The 19,977-nt window shown below is 44.2% G+C and overlaps 1 protein-coding gene across 2 annotated transcripts in view; it reads left to right on the top strand.

The window, feature by feature from the left end:
• Positions 1-6,568: 6,568 nt before the first annotated feature.
• Positions 6,569-19,977, top strand: part of PCCA (propionyl-CoA carboxylase subunit alpha) — a 378,551-nt gene continuing 365,142 nt past the window's right edge. For both annotated transcript variants that reach the window (XM_015098256.3, XM_060394658.1), the window contains exon 1: positions 6,569-6,701. In XM_015098256.3, the coding sequence (XP_014953742.2) occupies positions 6,597-6,701 (105 nt within the window). In that variant the 5' untranslated portion in view covers positions 6,569-6,596. The remainder of the gene's footprint in view (positions 6,702-19,977) is intronic.

Below are 19,977 nucleotides of genomic sequence, written 5' to 3' on the forward strand. Positions count from 1 at the left end.
GAGAGATTTATTATTTCTGGCAAAGGCAGAGTAAGTGGTTCCAGACTGATTCCATCTGGGGTAACTGGAACCTTCCTACTATATATAGGGTTTCCCTGGTGATTCAGACAGTAGAGAGTCTGCCTGCAGTGGAGGAGACCTGTGTTTGATTACTGGGTTGGAAAGAGCGCCTAGAGAAGGAATGGCAACCCCTGCCAGTATTCTTGCCTGGAGAATTTCATGGACAGAGGAGCCTGGTGGGCTACAGTCCATGGGGTCACAAAGAGTCAGACACGACTGAGTGACTAACACTTTCACTTCACCACTAGAGATAAATAGAAAATTGGACCAAATATATGAAACAACTATTTTCAGACATTGGTAACAGGAAGTGGGTTATGGAGATGATAAACATCCCAGAATGCATGGCATAGCTCAGAGAAGGTAGAGCTGTTTAGCTCAAAGATGGCAATTATGCTTCTGGCAAAACACTGTAGTAGACTTACAGGCTCTATCAAAGGAGGCGACAAGAATATTATTCAAGACTTTGAAAGACCATAGCATAAGGGGTCACCAGCATTCACCTTCTGGTTTGCTATATTGGGGTGGTCACCACTGAGTTATCACCATATAGATCAGGTTTCATATTTCAACATTTCCCTTATGAGTTGGTGAGGGTATAGTTTTGGTTGCTGTAGTAAAGACAGAAATAGCAATGATTTAAACAAGATAAAAGTTCATTTCTCTGTCACATAACAGTCCATGCATTAAGCAGTAGAAGACTGATAAGATGGCTACACAGTGTCAGGGACCTTGGCTTCTCCTATCTCATGGGTTAAGGTGGCCGCTCCAGCACTTCCAGGATGTCTTCTTTCAGGAAGGAGGGAAGAGAAAATGGAAGGCATGTCCCTATTCTTCTCTTTTCAGTTCAGTTCAGTTGCTTAGTTGTGTCTGACTCTTGATGACCCCATGGACTGCAGCACGCCAGGCTTTCCTGTCCATCACCAACTCCCGGAGCTTACTTAAACTCATGTCTGTCGAGTCAATGATGCCATGGAACCATCTCATCCTCTGTCATCCCCTTCTCCTCCCGCCTTCAGTCTTGCCCAGCATCAGGGTCTTTTCCAGTGAGTCAGTTCTTTGCATCAGGTGGCCAAAGTATTGGAGTTTCAGCTTCAGCATCAGTTCTTCCAATGAATATTCAGGACTCATTTGCTTTAGGATGGACTGGTTGGATCTCCTTGCAGTCCAAGAGATTCTCAAGAGTCTTCTCCAATACCACAGTTCAAAAGCATCAATTCTTCGGTACTCAGCTTGCTTTTATAGTCCAACTCTCACATCCATACATGACTACTGGAAAAACCACAGCTTTGACTAGATGGACCTTTGTTGGCAAAGTAATGACTACTCTTTAAGGGCACAGTTCTTCCACTCCATTAGGTACACCATGGTCACAAGTCCACACTTTGTTAGGGAGGGCTGATAATGCAGCCTACAGCTGGGTGGCCATGTGCTCAGCTGAAGTTCAGGGACTCTCTTACTAAAGGAAAGAGTGGAGAATAGTAATTATGGAACAATTAGTTTCCGGCACTGATGCCTTTAAAGAAACCTCTGTAAGATAAAACACGTAGGATCCAGGGAGAATCCATCCAAAGGGTGAAAAGGGGAGGGATTTTTAAAAAAGTAGGTATACTGGGTAGGAAGTGAGTCCAGCGTTAAGACACCTAAGTGAGAAATCCTGTGAAACTGAACTACTTTCTCTTTTGTGTGTCACGACAACTGTCACGACAGTTCCTACTTAGAATTTTAAAATTCCATTAAGTGTCACCTCTTGGTTGTCCTTAAACTGTCTGCATTCCTTTTGGCACTTGCCATGTTATAAGACACTGCATGTCATTCCCAGCTTTGTAAGGCTGTCAAGGTGACGCTGTAGGAGAAGCAAAACAGTTAGGAGGGAGCCCTTGACACTGGCACATCTGTATGTAAGGTGAGAGGATCTCGTGTCTGAGATTCGCTTCAGAATACTCCAGCACAAAATAAGCAGGGGGGACAGATGAGACAAGACCAACAGAAGGTTGGTTTGTTGAAGCTGTGTCACATGTGCCTGGGTGACCATAGGGGTCTTTTTTTCCTTTTGTGCATGTTAGAAAATGCCCCTAAGGAAACAAAAGTCCTATCCCTGAATATAGTCAGACCTGGATTCAAACCCTAGTTTCACTGAAAAGTGAAAGTGAAAGTCATTCAGTCGTATCCACTCTTTGTGACCCCACGGACAGTACAGTCCATGGAATTCTTCAGTCCAGAATTCTGGAGTGGGTAGCCTTTCCCTTCTCCAGGGGATCTTCCCAAGCCAGGGATTGAACCCAGGTCTCCCGCATTGCAGGCGGATTCTTTACCAGCTGAGCCACAAGGGAAGCCCATAATATATAGTCTCAGTACTTACTAGTTAAGTAACTTTTTCTCTCTATAAACTCAGTTTCTCAAAATGGGAACTGTGTAGGCCAATAGTGTTCTTGCAAAGATTAAACGAGACAAAATTTGAGGCATGTAGCAAGGTCTGGCCCTTAGTAGTTGTGTTAATAAGGTTGCCCACTTGCAAGCAAGAGCAGTTGACTCTGGTTATGAGTAATTCCTCAGACACGCATATGTTAGTATTTGCAGCAGAGTTAGGGCTTGAGCTGGGATCTCTGATTTCTAGACCTAAAGTATTTTTTACATACGTTATAGAAAGAGAGAAAGAAAGTGAAGTCGCTCAGTCGTGTCTGACTCTTTGCGACCCTGTGGACTGTAGCCCACCAGGCTCCTCTGTCCATGGGATTCTCCAGGCAAGAATACTGGAGTGGGTTGCCATTTCCTTCTCCAGGGGATCTTCCCAACCTAGGGATCGAACCCAGGTCTCCTGCATTGCAGGCAGACGCTTTAACCTCTGAGCTACCAGGGAAGCCCATACGTTATAGCACTTGTCCAAATACTTACCTTGGTTTGGTGCTTTGCAATATGCACTTTCAAACATACAGGACCTTAGTTTGGGTACATAACTGGAACTTATTCTTGCCTTGAGAACCCCATGAGCAGAATGAAAAGGCAAAAAGATAGGACACTGAAAGATGAACTCCCCAGGTCGGTAGGTTCCCAATATGCTACTGGAGATCAGTGAAGAAATAACTCCAGAAAGAATGAAGAGATGGAGCCAAAGCAAAAACAGCCAGTTGTGGATGTGACTTGTGATGGAAGTAAATTCTGATGCTGTAAAGAGCAATATTGCATAGGAACCTGGAATGTTAGGTTCAGGAATCAAGGCAAATTGGAAGTGGTCAAACAGGAGATGGCAAGAATGAACATTGACATTTTAGGAATCAGTGAACTAAAATGGACTGGAATGGGTGAATTTAACTCAGATGACCATTATATCTACTATTGTGGGCAAGAATATCTTAGAAGAAATGGAGTAGCCATCATAGTCAACAAAAGAGTCTGAAATGCAGTACTTGGATGCAACCTCAGAAACGACAGAATGATCTCTGTTCTTTTGCAAGGCCAAACATTCAATATGACAGTAATTCAAGTCTATGCCCTGACCAGTAATGCTGAAGAAGCTGAAGTTTAATGGTTCTATCAAGACCTATAAGACCTTCTAGAACGAACATCCAAAAAAGATGTCCTTTTCATTATAGGGGACTGGAATGCAAAAGTATGAAGTCAAGAGACACATGGAATAACAGGCAAATTTGGTCTTGGAGTACGGAATGAAGCAGGGCAAAGGCTAATAGAGTTTTGCCAAGAGAACACACTGATCATAGCAAACACCCTCTTCCAACAACACAAGAGAAGACTCTACACATGGATATCACCAGATGGTCAACACCGAAATCAGATTGATTATACTCTTTGCAGCCAAAGATGGAGAAGGTCTATACAGTCAGCAAAAGCAAGACCGGAAGCTGACTGTGGCTCTGGTCATGAACACCTTATTGCCAAATTCAGACTTAAATTGAAGAAAGTAGGGAAAACCATTAGACCATTCGGTATGACCTAAATTAAATCCCTTATGATTATACAGTGGAAGTGACAAATAGATTCAAGGGATTAGATCTGATAGAGTGAAGAACTATGGATGGAGGTTCGTGACATTCTACAGGAGGCAGGGATCAAGACCATCCGCAAGAAAAATGCAAAAAGGCAAAATGGCTGTCTTAGGAGGCCTTACAAATAGCTATGAAAACAAGAGAAGTGAAAGGCAAAGGAGAAAAGGAAAGATATACTCTTCTGAATGCAGAGTTCCAAAGAATAGCAAGGAGAGATAAGAAAGCCTTCCTCAGTGATTAATGCAAAGAAATAGAGGAAAACTATAGAATGGAAAACACTAGGGATTTGTTGAAGAAAATTAGATGGAAAAGGAAATGACAACCCACTACAATATTCTTGCCTGGAGAATCCCATGGACAAAGGTGCCTGACAGGCTACAGTCCTTGGGGTTGTAAGAGTCTGACATGACTTAGTGACTTAAAAAAAAAAAATTGAGATACCAAGGGAAGATTTCATGCAAAGATGGGTACAATAAAGGACAGAAATGGTATGGACCTAACAGAAGCAGAAGATATTAAGAAGAGGTGGCAAGAATATACAGAAGAACTATGCCAAAGAAATCTTCATGACCCAGATAATCACGGTGGTGTGATCACTCACCTAGAGCCAGACATCCAGTATGTGAAGTCAAGTGGGTCTTAGGAAACATTACTACAAACAAAGCTAGTGGAGGTGATGGAATTCCAGTTGAGCTATTTCAAATCGTGAAAGATGATGCTGTGAAAGTGCTGCACTCAATATGTCAGCAAATTTGGAAAACTCAGCAGTGGCCACAGAACTGGGAAAGGTCAGTTTTCATTCCAATCCCCAAGAAAAGCAATGCCAAAGAATGCTCAAACTACCACACAATTACACTCATCTCACATGTTAGTAAAGTAATGCTTAAAATTCTCCAAGCCAGGCTTCAGCAATACGTGAACCATGAACTTCCAGATATTCAAGCTGGTTTTAGAAAAGGCAGAGGAACCAGAGATCAACTTGCCAACATCCGCTGGATTATTGGAAAAGCAAGAGAGTTCCAGAAAAACATCTATTTCTGCTTTATTGACTATGCCAAAGCCTTTGACTGTGTGGATCACAACAAACTGTGGAAAATTCTGAGAGAGATGGGAATACCAGACCACCTGACCTGCCTCTTGAGAAACCTATATGCAGGTCAGGAAGCAACAGTTAGAACTGGACATGGAACAACAGACTGGTTCCAAATTGGAGAAGGAGTACGTCAAGCCTGTATATTGTCACCCTGCTTATTTAACTTCTATGCAGAGTACATCATGAGAAACGCTGGACTGGATGAAGCACAAGGTGGAATCAAGATTGCCGGGAGAAATACCAATAACCTCAGATATGCAGATGACATCACCCTCATTGGCAGAAAGTGAAGAAGAACTAAAGAGCCTTTTGATGAAAGTGAAAGAGGAGCGTGAAAAAGTTGGCTTAAAACTCAACATTCAGAAAATGAAGATCATGGCATTTGGTCCCATCACTTCATGGCAAATAGATGGGGAAACAGTGGAAAATGTGACAGATGTTATTTTCTGGGGCTCCAAAATCACTGCAGATGGTGACTGCAGCCATGAAATTAAAACATATTCGCTCCTTGGAAGGAAGGCATTGATGAATCTAGACAGCATATTAAAAAGCAGAGGCATTACTTTGCCAACAGTCTGTCTAGTGAAACCTGTGGTTTTTCCAGCAGTCATATATGGATGTGAGAGCTGGAGTATAAAGAAAGCTGAGCGCCGAAAAATTGATGCTTTTAAACTGTGGTGTTGGAGAAGACTCTTGAGAGATCTCAGGGAGATCCAGCCTGTCCATCCTAAGGGAGATTTAGTCCTGAATAGTCATTGGAAGGACTGATCCTGAAGCTGAAACTCCAATACTTTGGCCACTTGATGGGAAGAACTGACTCATTGGTGTTGGTAAAGATTGAAGGCGGGAGGAGATGGGGACGACAGAGAATGAGATGGACATGAGTTTGAGTAGACTCTGGGAGTTGGTGATGGACTGGGAGGCCTGGCGTGTTGCAGTCCATGGGGTCTCAAAGAGTCGGACACGACTGAACTGACCTGAATTGAGCTGAAACTCAGGACATTCAAAACATTACCGCGGCCCTAGGGCGAGCGGTGGTCAAGGGCGGAGGTGACTCACTGACGATCGCTGGCAGGACTGCGTGCAGGTTGCCAGACGGAGTGCAGGTACAGTCGGGGTTTACCCCAACCAGGCGCGGATCAGCGGCAGCCAGAACTCTCTCGTGTCCTCCCGGCTTGGTTTAATCCCGGGATCAGGTCGGGCCGGCCGCCACCAGTGGCTGGCTGCCGGCTGGCGGCCGCGGCCGCTTGCCTGCGGGACCAGCCGCCCGGCTGCCTCCTGCAGCAGTTGGGCTAGTGGCTCGGGGCCCCGCCCCTGCCCGCCTCGGGGCCGGCGCCTTGGATGCCCGGCTCGTGATTGGCCGCAGGCGCGGCGCTCCCCTTCTCCGCCCCCTTCGCCGGGGTGAAAGGTCAGAAGAGCTCTGGTCTGTAGGGGCGGCCATGGCGGGGTTCTGGACTGGGGCGGCGGCGCTGGTCACTGCGGGACGGCGCGGACGGCGGTGGCCGCAGCCTTTGATGCGGAGCGTGGCGCTGTGGACCGTGAAGGTGAGGAGCGACGGGACTGCTCTTGGGCCCGGGCTTCGCTGGGCTGCCTGCCCCGCACCGCCTAGCTTTGGCCGGTGCTGCACCCCCCCCCCCCCACCCCCCACCACCCCGAACTCCTTCTCCCCGCGGAGCTCGCCCAGGCGGGTCAGAGCCGGCACCCCTGGCCCCAGCTGTGTCTCCGGGGATCACGGAGGGCAGCGCGGCCCAAAGAGGCAGCCGATGTTGAGTTTTCTGCTGCTTTGGGAGCCGCTGACAGCCACCTCGCTGTAATTTCCCAGCCCTTCGCGTCCTCCCTTTCTTGGGCCGTGCGGTTTTGGCTGCTTCTGAGCTTTTCAGGTGCATTTGTAAGGGTCCTTTCAGTTACCATTTTCTCCTGCCTTGTTCCTCCTTTGAAGAGACCCTAAACTGCTGCTCAGTTAAGAGTTAGGGTTTTTCGTTTATATCACCTTTTAAAGTACCATGTCAGGATGGGCTACTACCTTTATTTGATTGGAGAGCCTATTTTAATTGCATTACATCACATTATACTGTTTACACATGTTGTCAGTTTTTTGTTTTTTTTTTTTTCCCCCTTCTGTAGTGGTTAGGCTAATGTTTGTGTTGTCCTCAGCATCTCTGCGCTGTATTTCCTCATGTTTCATGGTGGCAGCCTTGACTTACACGTTGGAGTGTTTATGACTCTTAACACTTTCTGTCTTCAGAATGGAGTCTCTTGTAATTTCTAAACAAAGACTACCTAACTGACTTCATTAATAGAGTTCAAGTCACTGGAACAAATTATTTACAGTGTTTCTTTGGACACTGCCTGTTTTCTTCCTTTAAAAACAAAATAGGCACATAACTTGATTTATTGTCATGGACCTTAGAATTGGTAGACAGTATAGAGATGATCTAGCCCATCCTACTCTACTAAAAAGAAGAGAACTCAGGCCCAGGTGAGAAATGATGCAGCTGGAACTGATCATGGAAGTGAAAGTAAGTCTGCAGACACTTTAGCTTAGGGTCAGCTTTAGAATGCTGACAACTCAAAATCCCTGAATTTGTTTGTGCTGGCACACAATTAAGACCTTTGTTTCTTAATCTTGATTGTTTTCTCATGTTTTAATGTCGTTTGGCCTCCTCATTTGGAGTTGAGAAGCTCTTAATTTAATTTATGTATGAGGCAACATGATATGAAAAGGCATGGACTTTGGAATCACACCTAAGAAGTTTTGCATACTACGCAAGTCACTTCTTAGCTTATTGCTTATGGGTATTTTTTTGTTTCCTAACAAATCTTTCTGGACTACATCCTGTGTTCTGTCTCTATAGAATGAATATAATTTCTCTTTTAGAAATTTTAGTCCGTTTGGAGACAAGTGTAAAATGCCTTTAGGGGAGAGGCTTTGGTGCTGTAAAGAAAATAAAATGGAGGGATTAACCAAGTCTAGATTTTGAGCTTTGTAGCTTTGTCCTAGATACTGCTCTGGTATTCTACCTGAATTAACCTATTCAGTCCTTACAACAGCCATTTCTAGATGAAGAAATTTTTTATGTGAATTGCTCAAACCGTGCTTAAGGTTAAGGGATTGTTTTCCTTTGGAAGTGAAAATTGGAACAGTTTTGAAGGACATAGTGACTTTTTTTCCGAGGCAGAAAGAGAAGACAGAAGTGTTGCGTGTGACAGCAGCACATGCAAAAGGCCTGGGCCAGCGGGAATGCTGAGACAGAGGGACTGGTGAAGCCCCTGGGGCTTTGGCATGGGGACCGCATGGTGCCCCGGAGGCAGCAGGAGTCAGACCATGCTGGGCCTGACTCTAGACCCTGCTATCAGGGTGATGGGGAGCCATTTACGTTGAAGTTGGGAGGGATTGTTACACTGTCACATGTTAGAGCAGAGAGGCGAAGAGAGAAGTAATTTGTTAGGCTATTTACTGCTGTACACTTATTGTATGACATGTAAACTTTGATTTTTCTTTACGAGTTTCTTCTTTAAACGTGTTTGCAGAGCCTGCATCTTGTCTGTTACTGTTTTCTTAGCACAGCGTTTGACAAAGTAGTGCTGAATGTGTGGCGACACTGAAGGAAGAGTTATTTCTGTGCCAGTAAAGGATTTCTCCTGGAGGAGGGAGGAAGCAGGGAACTTGAGCTGCTTAGCTTCTCTCCAGGCTTCTTTTCTATGAACTTGAAACATGCATTACTGAGTCTGTGTTTGAAGCCGAACCTTTTGAAGATTTTATTCCTCCCCTTTCTCCCTCCACCCCTGTAAATCGTTTGGTTGGTTGGAAAGCACACTAACTCTAGTCTAGAGAGTTCTAACCGTTCTTTTAACCAGTTAATAGTTTGTTTTTAGGGTGTGTGTAGGGTGTGTGTGTGTGTGTGTAGGGTGTGTGTGTGTGTAGGGGGTGTGTGTGTAGGGGGTGTGTGTGTAGGGGGTGTGTGTGTGCGTGTATGTGTGTGTAGGGGGTGTATGTGTGTATGGGGGTGTGTGTGTAGGGTGTGTGTGTGTGTAGGGGGTGTGTGTGTAGGGGGTGTGCGTGTGTGTGTAGGGGGTGTATGTGTGTATGGGGGTGTGTGTGTAGGGGTGTGTGTGTGTAGGGGGTGTGTGTGTAGGGGGTGTGCGTGTGTGTGTAGGGGGTGTATGTGTGTGTAGGGTGTGTGTGCGTGTGTGCGTGTGCGCACGTGCACACCTGCGCCTGTGCACTCAATTGTGTCTCACTCTTTGGACTGTCCTTCAGGTTCCTCTGTCCATAGAGTTCACCTTTTAGTCTTTTTTTGTTTTGGCTTTTTAAACACATTCTATTTAAATAACTAGTTTTTTTCCCCTTCTATCTACATTTTTCAGGGGCTCCAGGATGTTGGACTTGTGGTAATTGCTGCAGTTTATTGAACTTTTTATGCCTTATATGATTTTCAGATATTTCCTCTTAGCCTTGTGACAAGTAGGTAAAAAAAAATTCCAACTTTACAGAAGAGGAAACAAAAGCTCAGAGCAGTTAAGTAACTTGCTTAAAGAAACAACCGCCTGAGATAGATGTTGAACCTTGGATGGTATGTTCCGAAAGCCTTGCCTTTCCAGTTTGTCTCTCGTTTGGGTCATGGTCTCATTATATGGTGCATTCATGAAGTTCAAATGCTCAAGCTTTACGTTCCTTCAAGTCTGTGATTTTCTTTTCTAGTCATGGAAGAGAATGTTTAAGCAAATCTGAATGCTTTAGCATTGCCTGGAGGTAAATCTTTCCACCTGCTGATAGATTTCCGACAATCATTTGGGAAAAAAATCTTCTAACATTATTACAGAAAGCAGTTTTTGATGAATGAATATGTTTATGGACATTCGTGTATTTATACATCTGCTTTTTTTGGATTTTATTCTTAAGAGGTTCAGAACAGAGGAGTGATTGGTAAAACTCTTTTCTAAATAAGAGGAAGAGATGGTGACATGTTGATTGAGTGAAGAAACAGGAGTTAAGTGATTCCAGTTTTTAAGAAAGTGGGTAAATGGGAGAACAGGGATGAAAAAGGAAATTTGGGAAGGAAAAAGGTGTTTTTTTGTTTTTTTTTTTAACGGGGGTGGAGAGCGGTAGTGTTTCCTTTTAGATATTTGGACGCAGAGGGTTCCAAGAGTCACGTTGATTTGCTGGTAGCACTGGAGTTGGTGAGAACTGGTAGGACTTGGGATCTGTTTTGGAACTAGAACCAATAGTACTTGCTGTAACCAAAGGGAGATAAAAGGAAAGAGAAGAATCAAGGACGACCTTCCTTTGAAAGATAGACACAAAGGGCCACGTAGTGTATGATTCCATGAGTATGAAACATCTAGGGTAGGCAGAGCCATAGAGGCAGAGGTGGGTCAGTGGTTGCCAAGGGCTGGGGAGAGGGGTGAGGGAGGAGATGGGAGTGACTGCTAACAACTGGGGTGAAGAGAAAAAATGAGAAGGGTCAAATTAACACATCTCGGGGGAAAAAACTAGTTTGAGCTTTATAGCAGTTATGGAGAAGAGGGAAGCGTTTAGGCTTCCCTATACTAAGGAACATTCATTAATCAGGATAAACAAACCTTGTCCTAGCACTGAATATGTAGAATTCATTATATAAAGGCAACTAGCAATCCAGTAAAAAAAAAAACAAAAAACAAAAAACTTCTTTGTTACTCTTTTATGAAAAATTCAGTGATAACTGACATCTCATTGATTGCTATTAATATAGCATTTTGTGGAAGTTACAGTGTGTTAAAAAAAAAAACAAAAACGTTCTGTAGCAGTGGGATCATAAAGTTTCCCAGAAGCAGAGCCTGAAGAGGGATTTCATGCAGGTGGTGGTAGTTGAGAATCGTAAAGAAGGCTGCCTAGAGCAGGGGTTAAAATAAAAATCTAAGCAAGGAAGGGAATCTAGGTGGAAACTAGATTCAGTCTCATCTCACAGGGGAGCCCTGGAGCAGTGGTTCTCAAAGCAGGGGACTCTGTAGCCAGCAGCAGCAGCAGCAGCAGCAGTGTTACCTGGGTACTTGTTAGGAATGCACATTTTCTAGCTTCACCCTAGACCTGCCAAGTTTGAAAGTCTGAGGTTAGAGCCAGCAGTCTGTTTTTATAAACCCCTCCAGGTGAAAATGATGCATAGTCAAGTTTGACAAGCACTGCTCTAGTGCAATAAGAAGTATAACGTGAGCTGTAAGTATAATTTAACATTTTCTAGCACTCACATTGGAGAAGGCAATGGCACCCCACTCCAGTACTCATGCCTGGAAAACCCCATGGATGGAGGAGCCTGGTAGGCTGCAGTCCGTGGGGTCACTAGGAGTTGGACACGACTGAGCCATGAAATTAAAAGACACTTACTCTTTGGAAGAAAAGTTATGAGCAACCTAGACAGCGTATTCAAAAGCAGAGACATTACTTTGCCAACTAAGGTCCATCTAGTCAAGGCTATGGTTTTTCCTGTGGTCATGATGTATGGATGTGAGAGTTGGACCGTGAAGAAGGCTGAGCACCGAAGAATTGAACTGTGGTGTTGGAGAAGACTCTTGCGTCCCTTGGACTGCAAGGTGATCCAGCCAGTCCATTCTGAAGGAGATCAGCCCTGGGATTTCTTTGGAAGGAATGATGCTAAAGCTGAAACTCCAGTACTTTGGCCACCTCATGCGAAGAGTTGGCTCATTGGAAAAGACTGATGCTGGGAGGGATTGTGGGCAGGAGGAGAAGGGGACAACCCAGGATGAGATGGCTGGATGGCATCACGGACTCGATGGACGTGAGTCTGAGTGAACTCCGGGAGTTGGACAGGGAGGCCTTGCGTGCTGTGATTCATGGTGTCGCAAAGAGTCGGACACGACTGAGTGACTGAACTGAGCGACTTCACTTTCACTTCTTACTTTCATGCATTGGAGAAGGAAATGGCAACCCACTCCAGTGTTCTTGCCTGGAGAATCCCAGGGATGAGGGAGCCTGGTGGGCTGCCATCTGTGGGGTTGCACAGGGTCGGACACGACTAAAGTGACTTAGCAGCAGTAGCAGCAGCACTCACATTAAAAAAAGAATTTAAAGCAGTGAAATTAGTATTTTATGTTTACCCAGTGGCTTCCCTGGTAGCTCACTGGTAAAGAATCTGCCCGCCAATACAGGAGAATTGGGTTCAATCCCTGCATCTAGAAGATCCCCAGGAAAAGGGAATGGCAATCCACTCCAGTATTCTTGCCTGGAGAATCCCATGGACAGAAAAGCCTGGTGGGCTACAGTCCATGGGAGTCACCAAAGAGACACGACTTAGCAACTAAACACCACCAATGATTTAACCCAATATATTAAAAATATTTTAGTATGTAAATCTAAAACTTTAATAAGGTTTCTGTTTTGTTTTTCATATGAAGTCTTCAAACCTGGGGTATATTTTACACTTGGCACACACAAGAATTTGGCAGATTTCAAATGCTCAGAAGCTGCCCATGGCTAGCGGCTACCATACTGGACAGCCAGCTCTAAAGCACAGATTGCAGTACTAAGTTGAGCCCACCTTGAGGGTGAAGTGGGGGCAGCTTTTTGAACCCCATGATGGTCAAATCAGGGCTGTGGTCTGGGAGGGATGTAGCTCAAGGCTTGAGAGAGAAGTCCTGTCTGGTTGAGGCAGATGGGGCAAAGCAGGGAGCAGGTGTGAACCGTGGGTGGTCAGCACACCAATGGGGGCCTTCCCGCCTGGAAGACGGGTGCTGGATGCATGCCCATGGCATCTCCTACAGGTAGGGTGGGAGGGATGGCCTGGGTAGGGGGCTGTGTTGGAATGAAGAGGCTTTAGAGTTGATGCACACAGTTCCAGCTTATCATGGAGGCAAAACTGGAGACTTTTGACTGTCCCCCCCCCAACTTCAGTTTTATTGAAAAGTGAAAGTGAAAGTCGCTCAGTTGTGTCCACCTCTTTGGGACCCCATAGACTATACAGTCCATAGAATTCTCCAGGCCAGAATACTGGAGTGGGTAGCCATTCCCTTCTCCACGGGATCTTCCCAACCCAGGCATCGAACCGAGGTCTCCTGCATTGCAGGCAGATTCTTTACCAGCTGAGCCGCAAGGGAAGCCCAAGAATACTGCAGTGGGTAGCCTATCCCTAGTCCAGCAGATCTTCCAGACCCAGGAATCGAACTGGGGTTTCCTGCATTGCAGGCCGATTTTTTACCAACTGAGCTATCAGGGAAGCCCTAATATTGAGAAATAATTGAGAAATAGTTGATGTAAATCTTGAGATTTTATCATCTCTCTCAAATATTAGGTATTCAACCTAGCTTGCTAAGTGAAAGTCTTGTCAGGCAGCTGAAGTTTGGGATAGCTAGTGAAGTCCTGAAGGCTACATAGTCAATGTAAGTGAAAGAAAAGCTATTTTTAAGTGGTAAGGCCTGACATCATGGTGAAAAGGCCCTACGGTGGTGTCTTAAAGAGGGCATTTTCCCACATCATTCTGTGTCTCTTAAAATGCTGGAAGATGCAGTTGGCTCTTGCTTACCAGCTCTGTGTCATGAAACGTGGGAGGAGAGCTTTTCCTGGAAATTTTGAAGATGAATCACTAACAAGTGTTTTGTTTTCCTTGGTAAGCTCATCTTACTGTTCCATTTGGCCCATAGTTTTGAGGATGGCTTCTTTGAAGTAGAATGCATTGTGCTAATGAGTTAGCCTGTCTGTAGAGTTGTTCTAGTATTATTCACTTGAATGCCCCTGTGGTTATGTTAAGAGTTCTGGATTTGGTAGGGTTTAGTTTTTAAATTGTGCTTTAAACTTGAGTTTAGTGGATTTGTGAGTTTGGGCTACCACCTGAGGCCACAAGCAGAAAAATGTGAAAGTAGGTGCTGGCTTAGGTTAGAAAAGGGTATTTCCCTCTTGGCAATGGTTGGAAGGCCTCTGAACAGTTTGTGTAAAAGCTGTACCCTTTTTTTGGTTAATACTTACTTCATTCTTACTATAACATACGCAAAGTTGTGCTGGGCATTTTACACATTCTTATTTAATCCTCACATCAGTGTTAAGTCCTAGATAAGTGGTTTTATGCCCAGTTTATATACGAGAAAAACTCTTGTTTTGAAGAAATGGCTGAGCCAATTTCCCAACGAGGGCCTGAATCTGAGTCTAGATCAGAGCTCTTAATTACTCCATTATTACTCTAATGGTAACTCCCAAATGGTCTGGGATAATTTTAAGAAAGAAAGTTACAGCTGCATAATTGGATTTAGTTGTTGGGTAATACCTCACATTTTGTTGGTGCGTTACAGTTTATAAAGGCTTGTGTGTTTTGGGTTTTTTTGTGTTTTAAAGACAGCTCTGCAGGAAAGCAAGGGAGGTGTCATGTTGTACATTTTACAGATGAAAACTGGGGTCCAGAGAAATTACTTGCTCAGTGTTGTGTACCTGTGAAGCAGTAGAGTAAGCGTTGACCTGGGTCTTCACCCTTGTGGTGAACTCAGAAGGTCATGCTACTTCCCATGGGCTGCCTTGTTAGCTGGCACGTCTCATCTAAGTGTGGAAACTATATAAAATCTTTATTCTTGCAGAAGAGAAGCAGAGCAGTATGTTCTCTGGAAGTCATTTTGCACACACTGACCTTTCTCCTTTTCATACTGTTCATACTGTTCATGGGGTTCTCAAGGCAAGAATACTGAAGTGGCTTGCCATTCCCTTTTCCAGTGGAGCGCATTCTGTCAGACCTCTGCACCATGACCTGCCCATCTTGGGTTGCCCCACAGGCATGGCTTGGTTTCAATGAGTTAGACAAGGCTGTGGTCCTACTGTGATTAGATTGACTAGTTTTCTGTGAGTATGGTTTCAATGTGTCTGCCCTCTGATGCCCTCTTGCATCACCTACCATCTTACTTGGGTTTCTCTTACCTTGGGCGTGGGGTATCTCTTCATGGCTGCTCTAGCAAAGCACAACCACTGCTCCTTACCTAGGACGAGGGGTATCCCCAGGTCATTAGGTGCCCAATATACTACTGGAGATCAGTGGAGAAATAACTTCAGAAAAAATGAAGGGATGGAACCAAAGCAAAAACAATACCCAGTTGTGGATGTGACTGGTGATAGAAGATCGATCCGATGCTGTAAAGAGCAATATTGCATAGGAACTTGGAATGTCAGGTCCATGAATCAAGGCAAATTGGAAGTGGTCAAACAAGACATGGCAAGGGTGAACGTCGACATTCTAGGAATCAGTGAATTAAAATGGACTGGAATGGGTGAACTTAACTCAGATGACCATTATATCTACTACTGCAGGCAGAAATCCCTCAGAAGAATTGGAGTAGCCATCATGGTCAACAAAAGAGTCTGAAATGCAGTACTTGGATGCAATCTCAAAAACGACAGAATGATCTCTGTTCGTCTCCAAGGCAAACCGTTCAATATCACAGTTATCCAAGTCTGTGCCCCAACCAGTAACGCTGAAGAAACTGAAGTTGAACGGTTTTATGAAGACCTACAAGACCTTTTAGAACTAACACCCAAAAAAGATGTCCTTTTCATTATAGGGGACTGGAATGCAAAAGTAGGAAGTCAAGAAACACCTGGAGTAACAGGCAAATTTGGCCTTGGAATACGGAATGAAGCAGGGCAAAGACTAATAGAGTTTTGCCAAGAAAATGCACTGGTCATAGCAAGCACCCTTTTTCAACAACACAAGAGAAGACTCTACACATGGACATCACCAGATGGTCAACACTGAAATCAGACTGATTATATTCTTTGCAGCCAAAGATGGAGAAGCTCTATACAGTCAACAAAAACAAGACCAGGAGCTGACTGTGGCTCAGATCATGAACTCCTTATTAGCAAATTCAGACTCAAATTGAAGAAAGTAGGGAAAACCGCTAGACCATTCAGGTATGACCTAAATCAAATCCCTTCTGATTATACAGTGGAAGTGAGAAATAGATTTAAGGGCCTAGATCTGATAAATAGAGTGCCTGATGAAGTATGGAATGAGGTTCCTGACATTGTACTGGAGACAGGGATCAAGACCATCCCCAAGGAAAAGAAATGCAAAAAAGCAAAATGGCTGTCTGGGGAGGCCTTACAAATAGCTGTGAAAAGAAGAGAGGCGAAAAGCATTGGAGAAAAGGAAAGATATAAGCATCTGAATGCAGAGTTCCAAAGAATAGCACAAAGAGATAAGAAAGCCTTCTTCAGCGATCAATGCAAAGAAATAGAGGAAAAGTATAGCATGGGAAAGACTAGAGATCTCTTCAAGAAAATTAGAGATACCAAGGGTACATTTCATGCAAAGATGGGCTCCATAAAGGACAGAAATGGTATGGACCTAACAGAAGCAGAAGATATTAAGAAGAGGTGGCAAGAATACACAGAAGAACTGTACAGAAAAGATCTTCATGACCCAGATAATCATGATGATGTGATCACTACTCTAGAGGCAGACATCCTGGAATGTGAAGTCAAGTGGGCCTTAGAAAGCATCACTATGAACAAAGCTAGTGGAAGTGATGGAATTCCAGTTGAGCTATTTCAAATCCTGAAAGATGATGCTGTGAAAGTGCTGCACTCAATATGCCAGCAAATTTGGAAAACTCAGCAGTGGCCATAGGACTGGAAAAGGTCAGTTTTCATTGAATCCCAAAGAAAGGCAATGCCAAAGAATGCTCTAACTACCACACAATTGCACTCATCTCACATGCTAGTAAAGTAATGCTCAAAATTCTCCAAGCCAGGCTTCAGCAATACGTGAACCGTGAACTCCCTGATGTTCAAGCTGGTTTTAGAAAAGGCAGAGGAACTAGAGATTAAATTCCCAACATCCGCTGGATCATGGAAAAAACAAGAGAGTTCCAGAAAAACATCTACTTCTGCTTTATTGACTATGCCGAAGCCTTTGACTGTATGGATCACAATAAACTGTGGAAAATTCTGAAAGAGATGGGAATACCAGACCACCTGACCTGCCTCTTGAGAAACCTATATGCAGGTCAGGAAGCAACAGTTAGAACTGGACGTGGAACAACAGACTGGTTCCAAATAGGAAAAGGAGTACGTCAAGGCTGTATATTGTCACCCTGCTTATTTAACTTCTATGCAGAGTACGTCATGAGAAACGCTGGACTGGAAGAAACACAAGCTGGAATCAAGATTTCCGGGAGAAATATCAGTAACCTCAGATATGCAGATGACACCACCCTTATGGCAGAAAGTGAAGAGGAGCTAAAAAGCCTCTTGATGAAAGTGAAAGAGGAGAGTGAAAAAGTTGGCTTAAAGCTCAACATTCAGAAAACAAAGATCATGGCATCCGGTCCTATCACTTCATGAGAAATCGATGGGGAAACAGTGTCAGACTTTATTTTTTGGGGCTCCAAAATCACTGCAGATGGTGACTGCAGCCATGAAATTCAAAGATGCTTACTCCTTGGAAGAAAAGTTATGACCAACCTAGATAGTATATTCAAAAGCAGAGACATTACTTTGCCAACTAAGGTCCATCTAGTCTAGGCTATGGTTTTTCCTGTGGTCATGTATGGATGTAAGAGTTGGACTGTGAAGAAGGCTGAGCGCCAAAGAATTGATGCTTTTGAACTGTGGTGTTGGAGAAGACTCTTGAGAGTTCCTTGGACTGTAAGGAGATCCAACCAGTCCATTCTGAAGGAGATCAACCCTGGGATTTCTTTGGAAGGAATGATGCTAAAGCTGAAACTCCAGTACTTTGGCCACCTCATTGGAAGAGTTGACTCATTGGAAAAGACTCTGATGCTGGGAGGGATTGTGGGCAGGAGGAGAAGGGGACGACCAAAGATGAGGTGGCTGGATGGTATCACGGACTCGATGGACATGAGTCTGAGTGAATTTTGGGAGTTGGTGATGGACAGGCAGGCCTGGCGTGCTGTGATTCATGGGATCGCAAAGAGTCAGACATGACTGAAGAACTGAACTGAACTGACCTTTCTCCTTTCGGCTGTGATAGGCTAAAAAGTCTTTGTAGATGGACTTGGTTAACATTTTTCCTTTGAAGTCTTATTCTAGGACATAGAGTTCTGGACTGGGCTTGTAGCCTGTTTTTTATATGCCCAACAAAAATAAGAAATGTTAAAAATTCTATGTAGAGGTCCAAATTAGCAGATTTCTACCAACTCGTTCCCTGTATTTTTTGGAAAAAATTATGTTGTGGCTCTACAAAATTATCTGATTTTTTACTGGTGTACATTATAGCTTTGAACTTTGTTGAAGCTCTGTCAGGGGTAAACAGGAGCGCAAGAGAGCAGGATACAGCTGACTGCAAACCACTCTGGGCTTGCTGTGGGAATGGCTCAGCCTCCTGTTTTTCCTCTGTAGGTGTGTTCTGCTGCTAAGGTTCTGACTGGTTGCATCATTTCCACTTCCAGGTACTTGGCTAATTAGGGGCACCTGTGTTTTTCAGTTTTGGGGTCCAGTGATCACAAATTCATTTGTATACAAGCTGTATGCTTTCTTTTTTTGATAATGGTGGTAAAATATAGTCTGTTAGATCGTCAGAAAGAAGTATTTAAAAACAGCAATAAAAAGATGAAAAAACAAACAAACCCAATTTGATCCACCTGTACTGCTATAGCTTGTCTCCTACATTTTGGTCAGGTGCTCTATGAGGTCGCAGAGAGTCGGACACGACTGGAGCAACTTAGCAGCAGCAGCAGCAGCAGCAGCAACTTGTATTAGTGGACATGAGATTGAGCAAACTCTGGGAGATAGTGAAGTACAGGGAAACCTGGCGGGCTGCAGTCCGTGGAGTTGCAAAGAGATGGACACGACTTAGCGACTGAACAACAGCAATGGTTTGTAATAGAGTTGATTTAGTTTCAAGAACTGTGTGGTGTAGACATTTTAAAATTTGAGTTTTATGTTATTGGCAGTTTCCTGAGTGAATGTAGATTATACTGAGTCGGCTAACCCAAGCCTCTTCCAGAGCTTGGCCATTTGAAGATGTCTGATTCTTCTGGGTTAGAAACTGTCCCTTGAGGACTAAGTGTCGTCCATTTTTTTCATGAGCCCATCTGATGGGATAGAATCCTGAGGCTTTTATTCCCAAAGGTATTCTAGAAACTTAATCCTTCAGTCATGTTTATTCGAATCTGTGAAATTTGCTCCATTTCTACCAAACAACTCAGCGTTTGTTGCTCTCGGAGCTGTCAGGCAGTGAGATGCCTGTCACTGTCTTCTTGGACCACACGTTCGGTTTGGGTTAACTGCATATTCTTCATAATTGTCAGATATTCACGCATGTTAGAATCTCTGTAGTAAGCTTTTGTTTTCTGAATGACAGTGGTGTAGGTGAGTAGGGACTTTAGAGGAAACTGGGCTTCCCTGGTGACTCAGATGGTAAAGAATCTGGCTGCAGTGCAGGAGACCCGAGTTCGATCCCTGGCTCGGGAAGATTCCCTGGAGGAGGGAATGGCTACCTGCTCCAGTATTCTTGCCTGAAGAATTCCATGGACAGAGGCGTCTGATGGGCGACAGTCCATGGGGTCGCACAGAGTAGTACATGACTGAAGTGACCTAGCACGCAAACACCTAAGGAAAACACCTGGGGAGTTAAAGTGGTTTGCTCTAGTCCTGGAAAATAGTGTCAGACTGAGCTCGGATTAGAACTCAGGCTCTTTGATCTCTTCTCCCAGAGTTCTGTTCTAGGCAGTAGGCTGGGAAGTGTTGCCTTCCCCAGACATAAACATCACTGTTTACTCTCCCGAAAGCTAATTAGAATACCCAAAATGTCTACCCCAGATTGTGTTTTGTCTCTGAAAGACTCACATTTGGCTTTTGCCATCAGGAATCAGTTATGCCCTTTATTTGTT

The sequence above is a fragment of the Ovis aries genome, chromosome 10 (genome assembly GCF_016772045.2).
Source record: "Ovis aries strain OAR_USU_Benz2616 breed Rambouillet chromosome 10, ARS-UI_Ramb_v3.0, whole genome shotgun sequence".
Lineage (NCBI taxonomy): Eukaryota > Metazoa > Chordata > Mammalia > Artiodactyla > Bovidae > Ovis > Ovis aries.